A 12220-nucleotide genomic window follows, 5' to 3' on the forward strand; every position below is an offset into this window, starting at 1 on the left:
CTTGCTAGGCTGGAGAAGCTGGGAGTTTCCGCACCGTTCTGCAAGTGGCTACGTTCGTACCTAACACACCGTAGGCTAAGTGTGAAGATCGGATCAGAGGTCTCCGACTCGTTCAACAACATCTTTGGCGTGCCACAGGGGAGCAACCTTGGACCCTTGCTCTTTTCTCTTTTTATAAACGAACTATCAGCTCTTCTGCCACCTGGCTGTCGATCGTTCTATGCTGACGATGTAAAAATCTTTAAAGCAATTAAAAGGGACTCCGACTGCATTGAACTGCAACGCCTTGTGGATAAATTTGAAGATTGGTGCTCGAATAACATGCTTACCGTCAGCATCTCAAAGTGCTTCGCCATCTCGTTTCATCGTAAAAATAAGCCCATAGCTTTTAGCTACAACATGGCAGGACATTTGTTACAACGCGTCTACCACATTCGTGATCTTGGTGTCGTCCTGGATAGCGCACTAACCTTCCGTATACACTACAACGACATTATCTCCAGAGCCAATAAGCAACTTGGATTTATTTTTAAAATCGCCAAGGAGTTCCGTGACCCGTACTGTTTTCGATCTTTGTACTATGCACTTGTAAGGTCTGTTTTGGAATTCGGATCAGTGATCTGGTGTCCATATCAACAAATTTGGATCACTAGAATCGAAGCAGTGCAGAAAAAATTTCTACGGTATGCTTTGCGCAGTCTTCCATGGCGCGATCCCAGAAACCTTCCGCCATATGAGGAACGCTGCCGTCTGCTTAACTTGGAGACTCTTGAAAGAAGACGTGCCAACGCTCAAGCCACGTTCCTGGCTAGATTGCTACTAGGAGATATTGACAGCCCCGCTCTTCTGAGCCAACTAAATCTGTATGCTCCTGAACGACCCCTCAGAACCAGGTATTTCCTGCACTTGCAGGGACGGAATGCAAACTACGGACTGTACGACCCTATCCGATTTATGGCAATGCGGTTTAACGAACTCTACGGTTGGTTCGATTTCAACATGACGCCTAATAATTTTCAACGACGACTCTCTCGTAGACGATAAATTTGTAATTGTACTATTGTATGTATTTACTGTCATATGTGTTTATATCATGAAGACCACCTTGTGTCCGATGATTTTTTTACAAATAAACAAATAAACAAATAGACAAACGCGCAAAATCTGTGAAGAAAATCTTACGAGATGATCGTCAGGCACCTTTTGCCTAACACTAGCACCGTATATGATCTGCATTTCCAAATATTAACGTACAACAGGAGTCGCCCGAGCAAGTATACTAAATGGCTTTCATTTCGTTAAAAGAGCCACTTTTACGAATACGGAGACATTCCCAACCGGCATTAAATTTGAAATAACTACTATAACATGCAAAAAATGAGACAATGAGTGTTATGTCTGTTAGTCTGTGTGCATAAGGTACAATTCAACAGTTCAGCCAATTCACGACCGGACTCTCCGGGAATTAAAATGCGAGCCTGCGGGAGCGATTCGGGACGCCCATGTTCCGGTGACGACATGATATAAACAATTTATTCTAACAACAAATGCAATAAAAAACAACTAAAAATCCAGAAAATTTGACCCGAGACATTTAGCATAGACAAAGGCGAAGAAATATGGACATGGAATGGATGCTGAATTTCATGGATGGTGAAAGGATGCGGCTTGATCTGTTAGAACCCCGAAAGTTCGGGTTTTGAGGTGATGGGCAGACTGCAGGATCGCGTGATGACTGTTTCTTCAACTACACCATAATAAACGTGCAGTGTACACTCGAAGGTAGACCCGATAGACGATGAGAAGGAAGCGTTCTATGCGCAGCTGGAGACAACGCTCGACAAATTTATGCCACGGAAAATCAAGATGTTTATCGGGGATACGAACGCCCGTATCGGCAGAAAATCGATGTAGAGACCGGTGATCCGTTCCCACAGTCTACACACCGATGCGAATGATAACGACCAACAATGCATCAACTTTGCAGCTTCCTGAGACTTGGCGATTAGAAGCGCTTTCTTTCCCCACAAAGCCACCTGGAGATCATCTGATCAACGAACATTGAACCAAATCGATCATATTTTCATCGTTAGTCGGTTTTCCTAGAACATCACTAACATTCCAAGTAACATTTTTGTTGTATAATGGCTTATTGAACTATTGTACAGCTAATTCCCGTGCAACAAGTGCTTGACAAGCTGTTATACAACAAAAATGTTACTTGGGATACGCTCCCTACGGGGTGTGGATATCCACTCGGATACTAGTTAATGTAGCAGTACATGTGTGCTCAAAACTATCGACGGTATATACCTCGTGACAATGCCGCCATCCTCGGTTACCTATTCGGCAATTAGGCGACCCCCGAGTTGCCGAGAACGACGCTCGCCTACTGGATGAAACTCTTCCTTCCTCTGTCGAGCTAAGTGCTTCGACACGCGAAGACAGATTGGGCAGGATACGCTTGGCCGTGAATGAAGCAGCAACCGTGGTGCTTGGTGAAGAAACCTCGTATGCTCGAAATGAATAATTTGACGGGGAGTGCAACATTTGATGGAGAGGAAAAAAAGAGGAAAAACTATCTAAGCATTGCTACGAGGAAAAATTTGGCCAATTATCGTCGAGCGTGAAATGACTTGATCACGATCCTGAGGAAGCAAATGCGTCAGGAGGAGGACAGAAATCGTAAAGACCTAGATCAACTCTTCCAGGCTGCGGAAGTTCTGTGAGAAGGTAAAATAATTTCGTAAAAGATACACACCGAAACCTGATATTTGTAAGGACGAGGAGGGTAACTTGGTCACAAACGAGCGCGAGAGGGTTTCTATTTATTTGATCTGTGGAGTTTAAAATTATTGCGTCGAAAACCAAATATACGGTAAGAAAAGGCTCCAGAGAAAACAATGTTTACCACTCAGGGACAGAGACTATTTACGGCGATGAACTGGAAGTGATTGATGGGTTCATACATTTGTGAGCTATGGTCACCGCCGACAATAATATGGGTAAAGAGATACAACGACGCATTCAAGCTGGAAGTCGCGCCTTCTTTTTCCTCTGCAAGACGCTTCAATTAAGGAGCATAGACCGCTGCCCAGATAACACAAAATCGTAATAGAAAGTTCACATTAAATCGTTTTCATGTCAATTTAACATTGGAATTGCATAATGTTTAGAGTATGTCAAATCGAAGTGAACAATAAGTTGTTGTGCAGTCGTGCGTGTCTTCATATACAATTCATGACTGTGAATTATAAAGCAGGATAGACAATTGCAATATTTGATTATATCTTAATCATATATTCAGGAGTATTTAGTTGCGTGTTATAAAAACTGCGCAAAATAAGATTACAGATAGTTGTCAAAATTTTCGCACGTATATCGCCTCCACTAGAGAGCCTTAGAGTGTCGCCATCTTAAACCGAAAATTCCAATCGAACAGAATCAGTTGTCAAAAGTAAGTCCAATCGAACAGGAGACTTGTCAAAACACTGATTAGAGAGCCCTAAAAAGAGTAACCACTAGAGAGCCTGTTAAAAATAGAGGGACGCCATCTCAAATCAAGAACATTTTTTGAGCAGATTTTTTTGAATTTTTAGCAGCTTTTTATGTATTATTCAAAATAAAAGCCTCAGAGAAAGATTCCTCTAGTATGTTGTTATTATATATAGCATCGAGAAACTCGAAATCTTTAATTTAAATCGCTGGTTCTCGAAAGAATTAGCAATAACAGACAACAGCAGCAAAACTATTTACGGTACGACCAATAACTGTGGTAAAATTATCATTAAAAGGAATTACATATCCAGATTTTATAAAAGTAATTTATTTCAAATGTCTGTTGATCACAGAATAATCTGTGCGTGCGCCAACACTGACAGACGCAGCTGCATTGTTGCTAGATAATTTGTTTCAGATGGCGACTCTCTAAGGCTCTCTAGCCTCCACTTTGGTACATATATGTTCTTATATGGCGTGAAATATAACTTTTTCGTTCAGATATGATATCGTATACCCCAGTTGCAATCGAGGTATACAAACCAATTGGTTTACTGGGTGCACAAATCTGATGATGTAAAAAACACTAATCAGACCGGGAGCCTTCTACGGACCTGAGACTGTAAGTTTGCTTGCGGAAGGCATACGTTTACTTACCGTATTTGAATGAAAGGCGTTGCGGAACGGAGGCGTATGAACCACGAGCTACAGGTACTTCTTAGCAAAAATTGGGGGACTGCGGTGGTGGTTGGTCACGTCGCAAGGAGGCCGCACGACTTTGCAGTGAAATCCTTTCGGATCCTTCAATCCTTCAAGGATCCCACCGGCACCAGGAGAGGCCCAACATGCTAGATTGCTCGACCAGGTTGAAGTCAAGTTGGCGACAAGTAGTTGGCACCGAAATACGACACTGGTCTAACAAGCCAGCCGTCCTTTGTTCGATTCTCGGCTGGGAGAGGCTATGAGAATCAACAGGATCGTAGTACTAGCCACGCAATTGTCCTGTACTCCAAAAACTGACTGAGAAGTCTGTCGTATAGAAAACAGATGGTCAGGTCTCGATAACGGAATGTAGCACCTACGCTTTGCTTTAACTCAGCACCAGTACAGAGGAGAGAAATTTTTGATACGGCAAGAGCTACCCCGGCTCTATGCTGCTAGAAGCGAGGAGGAAGCAAATGTAACAAATGTATTTTGATAATTCTACTACTTGGGGTTTATAGCTCACATCAACATCGACATTTGAAAAGCTATTAAAAAAGTTTTGTTAATAGTAAAGATTGGAAAATGTAAGCTAACAATAATTATCCCTCGGACCCCAGATAACAAAAGATCGTAACTTTCTCACATTAATAAACGTATGCATGTGATTTTACATTGGAATAATGATTAGAGTGTGTCAAACCGAAGTGAACAAAAAGTTGTTTTGCAGTCGTGCGTGTCCTCATATACAACTCATGGCTGTGAATTTTATAATTCAGCAGTTTAGATGATTGCAATATTTAGTTATATCTTAAACATATATTCAGGAGTATTAAGTTGCGTTTTATAAAACCCGCTGTATAAAATGCAAGATGGAATTACAAATAGGGTGTTGCTACATCGTCGTAATCAGGGCCCGGCATCGTCGAAACAAATAAATGAAACTGACTTTCTCTTACCTTCGCTTCATACATGAAGTGACTTGCTTCGTTTGTTGAACTGAACGTTTCAAGCAAACTTCAGTTGAAGTTGATAGCTGTTTCGATTGACGACGGCAGAAAGTCAGGCACGATTTGTCGACATTGACAAGGTTAACTTTAATATGCGTTGCATTGTAGGAATTGTTACTCAAATTCAATTCATTTGCATTCATAGCTGCTAGTCTTCTTCTGAATATTTGATAGAAAAGTACTAATGAAAAGTTGAAACTGATCGTCATGACGAAGTGAAACCCGTTTTGCTGACGCTGACTGAAGCTAGTTTGAAACTGAAGCGGTGCTGCTTCTGTAGAATCCAAAGCTTCGCTGCTTCATTTATGAGAGACGCTATGCAATTCAAGGTGACGTTGTAGGGCCCTGGTCGTAATCGCCTATTCCCGTCCTATCCAACACAAATTATTAAAAATATCAGCATTTTTATGACACACAATGCAAAACTAGTTATTCCCTAATATTTTAGTTTGTTGTCTACCACATGCGATCAATCAAATTGAGCTGAGATCTATTTAAATACTTTTTATCATTAAAGAAGTCCTACCAGCCAAATTTCCTACGTTTTTTCGTGCGACGAAGAAGACAATGTCGACTAATCGTTTTAATTTCCGTCATTCATAAAATGAAAATAACTCACGTAAGGCATTGCCGTTATTTTACAGCCAGAAAAACTTGCCTGACCTGCAGAAATTTTGTAGAATAAGATTTGTCATGCCGTCCTACACAAATACATGCGCGTTAGTTTCGTAAACATTGTTGTGATTTTTAGTTCGGACGAAGAAAAATTTTGATGGACGGATTTTAAAACGGTACGACGAATTTTAGAAATAAAGTCAGTTGCGTAATTTCAATAAGGCTTATACAAATTTCAAAAAAAGTTTATGTCACCCCCCCCCTTCGAAAATTTTCGAAATTTGAAGGGGCAAAAAAATAAAGTTCAATAATGTTGCATTCTTTAATGGTAACCTGATTTTTACAATTCAACGAGTTTACATCTCTAATTACCCAATTCGTGCAAAGTTGAAGTAATTATCCCGTTAGTCTCGATCAACTATCCTACACCATCTTAGCTTTCTGATTCCTGCTACAGGTCACAGGCGACTATTGTGCTTAACCTTTAAATTCCGACGTCGAAAATTGGGGTGCTTGAAATTAGACTTTTGGCTCCATTTACTTTAAATTTTGTTCCATTTTAATTCAACTTGCTTCAAAAGAACCGAATTAGATTGAGGCATCAATCAACTAAACAATGTATTAGTGAAATTTGCTACCACTTTTGACGGAGATATTCCGAATTGCTGTGGGATTATATTTTGCTGTCATAGGTAGTAGATAAGATTAAAATAAAAATACAACAAATTACACACTCCGGAACATCAGCTTTCGGGATTCCAAATTGATTCCGTATTGTCCACTTACCTACCCTAATTTTGGATGTAAGGGACGAAGAACTTAAAGATACAATTTTTTACCATGCATTGGACGCATGCAGAAAGGACGAAACTTTTCTGACTATTGTCATGTTGTGATTATGATTGGATCAACGGTGGCCCCGACCATTACATCAAATCAAGTCATGTTAAGTTATATTGCTTTTTTATTGAGCTTTATCTGCTTTTGCTGGAGTTTGGAGTTTTAGTATGGAAATGTATGAAAGTGTAATTAAATTGGAATAGCACTTTCATTGCTAGGCAGTCGAACAGTCTAATCTTATAGCAGGACATTGTCCAAACCGCTATCATTTGAAGCTTATGGGTGCACTGCAAGGTGATATATGTCGATTCTGTGGCACAAAAAAAATAGACTCGGATCATCTGTTATGCCGATGTCCGGCATTTTTCAATTAAAGATCAAGGTTCTTCGACGGAGGGCTGTTAGAAGCCCTGATTTGGAAAACAACTCCCAGCGCAGTACTGTACCTCATCCGAAGTGGAGCACAGGACTGGACAAATGCTATTTGTCAAACAATGACAATCGCTTCTGATAGTGGTGCGTTAGCATCCTTAATATATCAAAGATAAACACGTTATTGTTGAGAACCAGCATCAACTGAGGAATGGGCTGATATTCGTATGACTAAAAAATTGACCAAGAAATAAGCGGTTTCAAATGTGAATGGTGTGAGAGATTTTTTTCTTAAAAAATGTCGGTAGCATAGCTAAATTGCCATTTTACGAGAAGATTAGATTGCGATACTATTTCGTGGTTACCGAGTTCTGAACTAATAAGTGACACAGGTTTGGACTATTATCCAAATCCGGGTGACACACAAGTAAAAAGCAAAATTCAAATGAAGGTTAATGGGAAATTAGCAGTCATAAACTTTTCGTCAGAAAGCCCAATTTTGGAAGCAGTTTTTGAGCCCAAAAGCGGTGTTTTGTTCGTAAAATTGTTAATACTGCATTCTTCTTGCGAATCTGAACACTTCAAACATATTTTCATGAACAGAATTTTTCAAACAAAAAACTGCTTTTGAAATTGGCAGAATCGATGACGATTAATTTTAAGGTGAAATTACACGTTTATGGCTTCACGTTACACGTTTATGGCTCACTAAGGTGATCCTGTAGCACTCCACTATTTTCAAGTTGATTCATCTCTGCCAGAATACTTACTTTATTTGCTTGGATCAAAAAATTTTGAAAGTTGTTTTGGTTTGAACTAAAACTTAAGTACTGTAGAACTTTTTTGTATTAAACTTTTATTAATCTGGAAAAATAAACACTGGTTTCTTCTCCGTTGTTTAGTTATTGAAGGTTTGATGTTATTATTTTTTTCTAGCCCCCCCCTTGAACAATATTTCGAGACCAGGACATAAACTTTTTTCCAAATTTGTATAAGCCTAATATGCTTTAATAGTCGCTTTTTAGTGATTTCAAACTTCACGGATCGGAAGGTAAGTGTGTTTAAGTCAAATCAGCACAAGAACTTTTGGAATATTCATGAAATCCATCCAACAAATGATGAAAATTCGAATGGCTTTACCTATTACGACGGAAATTAGAAAAAACCCTAATTGTCAAAATTTTCGCACGTATATTGCCTCCACTTTGGTACTTATATGTTCTTATCTACCGTGAAATATAACTTTCGGGTTCGGGTCTACTCGAGCCAAAGCCAAAATGTGTATGTCACTGTGTGTGACTTCAGAAATTTATGGGCATTCATCTCATACTGTTTTAATCTCTATCATATGGAGTAATTTGCCGTTACGTCGCTAACGAGAATGACATTAGCTGGGGCAAGCCCTTTGTGTGGGCTTGAGCAAGGAGCAAAGAGTGGAGTAGTCGATCCGGGTGTTTGAAATTAGATATTGTTGATATTATTCCTACTGCAAACACATACAGCGCGGGCCCAGCTTATGTCAAAATTTTATCGCGCAAAAAACTTCATAGTTCACTCTCTAAAGGCCCAAACAAAATGCTGCGTTAACGCATCCAACACGGTTATTCTGAGAATTTTCCTATGGGTTGACTGTCAAATTGACGCTGAAGAATGAAATTTTATCACTATGTAATATTAAAATCACATTGATAAATAATTTTAAAAAATATTTTAACAATTTTAACTATTTTTAAATAACTTTTCTTGATTGATGGGAAAACTGTCTTATATTTTCAATAAAAATTTATTCTGCGATGCCTGGTTCAAAAGTAATAAATTTTTAAAATTAGCGGCGACCGAAAAAAATGGGAAAATTTCGCATGGGGTTTTCTGAGATACCAAACCTCGTTTTTTTAGATATGTTTCTGTTTTATAAGTCCCTTAAATCTGCTCACGTGCATAATTTCATGAAATTCAAAGAGCTTTCAGCCCATTTTGTACGATTGTTTTAAAAAATGCCTTTAATCTTTTAAACATTTGCTCAGTCAGAATGTTGCTATGTTGGTGCCAAAATGTCAAGCAAAATGGTCTGAACATGCTTTCATACATTCGTCGAAAAGACAGTCTCATATTTAACTCTTAAGCTCTAAAAGCAAAGGTAATCTTGAAATGATCCCACTGGTATAGTTTTAAAATTTTTTAATCTTTTACGTTTAAAAATTAATACAATATAAAATATGATAAAGACAAGCATATCCAAAAAGTACATCTATCAAGAAAAGCTTATCAGGGCTGGGCTGTCGAAATTGCGTTCTATACATAAACATGTTCGGACCTCTTTGAAAGCTCAATCCCCGGAGAATTTATCTCAGCTTTTCACTCGTCAAATCTAGGAACAAATATACAATCTTCCCGTACTTGAAATCTAGATACAGAGAAATTGACCAAAAATGTTTTCAAATTTGATTAACAAAATTATATAAGAAGAGTTAAAACCAAAATATGGGAGAATCAACGCAATCAAAATACAACACATATGTCTGCCGTCAAGCAATATTTTTGCAAGCCTGCCATTATGCAGACCACAAGAATATGCTTATATACTAACTGCCACAGATGAACGCCAAACAATTTTAAGCTAGATGATTGGGCGTTATTACTGTATACCTCACCATTAAACGTGAAATGAATTTGATTCGACAAAAACCGAATCCACTAACGAAAATAGTTTGATCGCTTTGATTGAATTATCCAGTTAGAAAACCAACCCACACCAGGAAAAATTCAACTCGTCAGTCACTTTTAATAGGAAATCCATTCCCACATGGGTTTCCAACCCCGGCCGAAAATCTTATGTACTTATTTTAAAAGAAACAAAAGTGAAAAGCTTGTCTGCAATAGCATATAAAGCAATACAAGAGCGAGAAACATGAATGAAAGCTCACCAGGAAACGATCCGCGCGCATTGGAATGATTTCGTCGTCTTCTTGGTCGGGCTCGGCTTCATCGTTCTGGCTCGCTGCTTGGCCCATTTTTCTTCGTTGTCAGGATAATCAGATTCAGAATCACACTTTTTTCACTTCACAAAACTGCTAGACGGCTTCTTATTTTGTGTTGAAATACACGTTTCACTGCACCGTGAAGCATCAATGCAATTATTAGCGATTCATTCTAGCTGCAGAAAAATGGACTACCATCAGCAAACCTTTATTCTCTTTTACATAAACCTCGGTTGTTCTCTTGCTGGAACGTCCTGTCACACGCTGACAGTACAATAAAACACTGGAAAAACTAACGCAAGGATATTTGAGCACAAACACATGTAGGCCAACCACCCATTTTCGATATGCAACACAGCTATAAAATCGATCGAACTTGCCGTCGGATGGTCGAAGTAGGAAGCTTTTTGATGTCTGCTAGATTATGATTTAAAATTGCCTACATTCTGGAGGACTTTCTGGCATAAGCTGTCCATTTCTTTCCTGTTGTGAATACTAAATTTAATGTATTGTCTATAGTTGATAACGCTTCAAATCAAACAGCAATCTCTACATGATCAAAGCAGTACAGCAGTCTTCTTGCAGCACGGCAATCACCTTTTTTACGTAACTTTGTCATTTGGGCAAAAGTGAAATTCACATTGTGCGATAACAAAAATGAACGAAAAAACGCTAGTTTCCTTTAGAAATGCCCGGAAATATCACTACACTTCGTTAGTAAAACGCAAAATATGAATCACTCTTCGGATTTGACACTATAAACTATCCACAACTTCAGTTGCTTGAAAAGTCCACTATACTGTATGATCGTAATCGCTCGAAAGACGACCGTCTTTTCATGTTTTCATACACAACAAACATGTTCGCCTTGGCTGTTGTTTTCGATATGCCACTTTGTTTTGACGTTTCTATTCCTATAGCTTGCAGATATGACTCGCCAACTTAGCACGCGTATTCGAAGAGCTTTGATGCTATGAGAGCATAACTTTATTTTTTTAATTTTTTAAAGTAGTAGTGAAAGTTCCATAGCATGCATAGGGTTGGAGTACAAAGCAATTTCATGCATATTTAAATATTTTACGCGTTTTTATTTTACTACTACAGTGGGATTTCGACTTTGGAATGGTTCGATTTTGGCATTGTTCGATGTTGGCATGGTTCGATTTTGGCATGCCTCGATTTTGGCAACAAAAGTATCCGTTTTTGGCAACACAAAATATTTTACTTCCAAAAATATGCTTAAATATCAGTCAGTTCCGCATACATACTTTAAATGACGAAAAAATATTACCCTAAGTGTGTTTATGAAAAAAAAAAGGTTCGAACAATAATATTTTTATTGCCATAGGACTACGTCTTACCGCAGGTCACCAAAAACTTACTTGCATCGCACGGATAGCTCTTGGCGGATTTTGTAAACATAAAAAGGTTGCAATCGTTGATTAATAACATTTAGTCAATTTCTAACGCACTTACATTCAATTTTTTCATATTAAAAAAGGGTCTCGATTTTGGCACGGTTTCGATTTTGGCAACATAGGCGACATGCATTTGTTGCCAAATTCGAAATCCAATTGTATGACGAACCTAATCCAAAAATATTCAAAAGATGTTATATTGTTCGTATTGTTTTATAATTCTGAAGTTTACGGTCTCTTCCTTGTTTATTCTATTCATTAGTTTACTAAACATTTGTTCTCGCTTCTAAAGTAAAGAAATCTGAATTGCAGTTCAACAAGGTATCCGGCTGACTACCACTTGTCATAATTGGTAAAAGACAACGTCAGTCGCAGAAAGTTAAGGAAAAAACATAATAATTAATGCGGTGGGACCGGAGGGACATTCCGAAACCGAAATCCAACTATAGATAGTTGAATCTTAAATAAGACGTCAAAATCAATCAGATCTGTCAGATCCATTGGCGTAACTAGGGGGGGGCTAGGGGGGGCTAAGCCCCCCCTAGAAGACATTTAGCCCCCCCTAGAAAAATTAAGCTGGACTTTTAAATTTAAGAAAAAACTATAGTTAGATAACTTTACATGATAAAAACTTGAGAGTAATTTTTATATGCATCACAACTTAAAGTTCCTATGCATCAATGTACATTTAATTTTAATATGCCAAGGAAATAAAATGGTCGAAAAAATGCCGGGGGCTATAGCCCCCCCTAGAAATGAACGCTAGTTCCGCCAATGGTCAGATCTA

At 38.5% G+C, this 12220-nt stretch overlaps 1 protein-coding gene across 1 annotated transcript in view; it reads right to left on the reverse strand.

The window, feature by feature from the left end:
- The window catches only part of LOC128741397 (monocarboxylate transporter 2), a 52481-nt gene extending 41620 nt beyond the window's left edge, over positions 1-10861 (reverse strand). The window contains exon 1 of the mRNA XM_053837188.1: positions 9962-10861. Coding sequence (XP_053693163.1) covers positions 9962-10048 — 87 coding nt within the window. The 5' untranslated portion in view covers positions 10049-10861. The remainder of the gene's footprint in view (positions 1-9961) is intronic.
- Between the last annotated feature and the right edge of the window lie 1359 nt (positions 10862-12220).

The sequence above is a fragment of the Sabethes cyaneus genome, chromosome 3, assembly GCF_943734655.1.
Source record: "Sabethes cyaneus chromosome 3, idSabCyanKW18_F2, whole genome shotgun sequence".
In the NCBI taxonomy this organism is placed as follows: Eukaryota; Metazoa; Arthropoda; class Insecta; order Diptera; family Culicidae; genus Sabethes; species Sabethes cyaneus.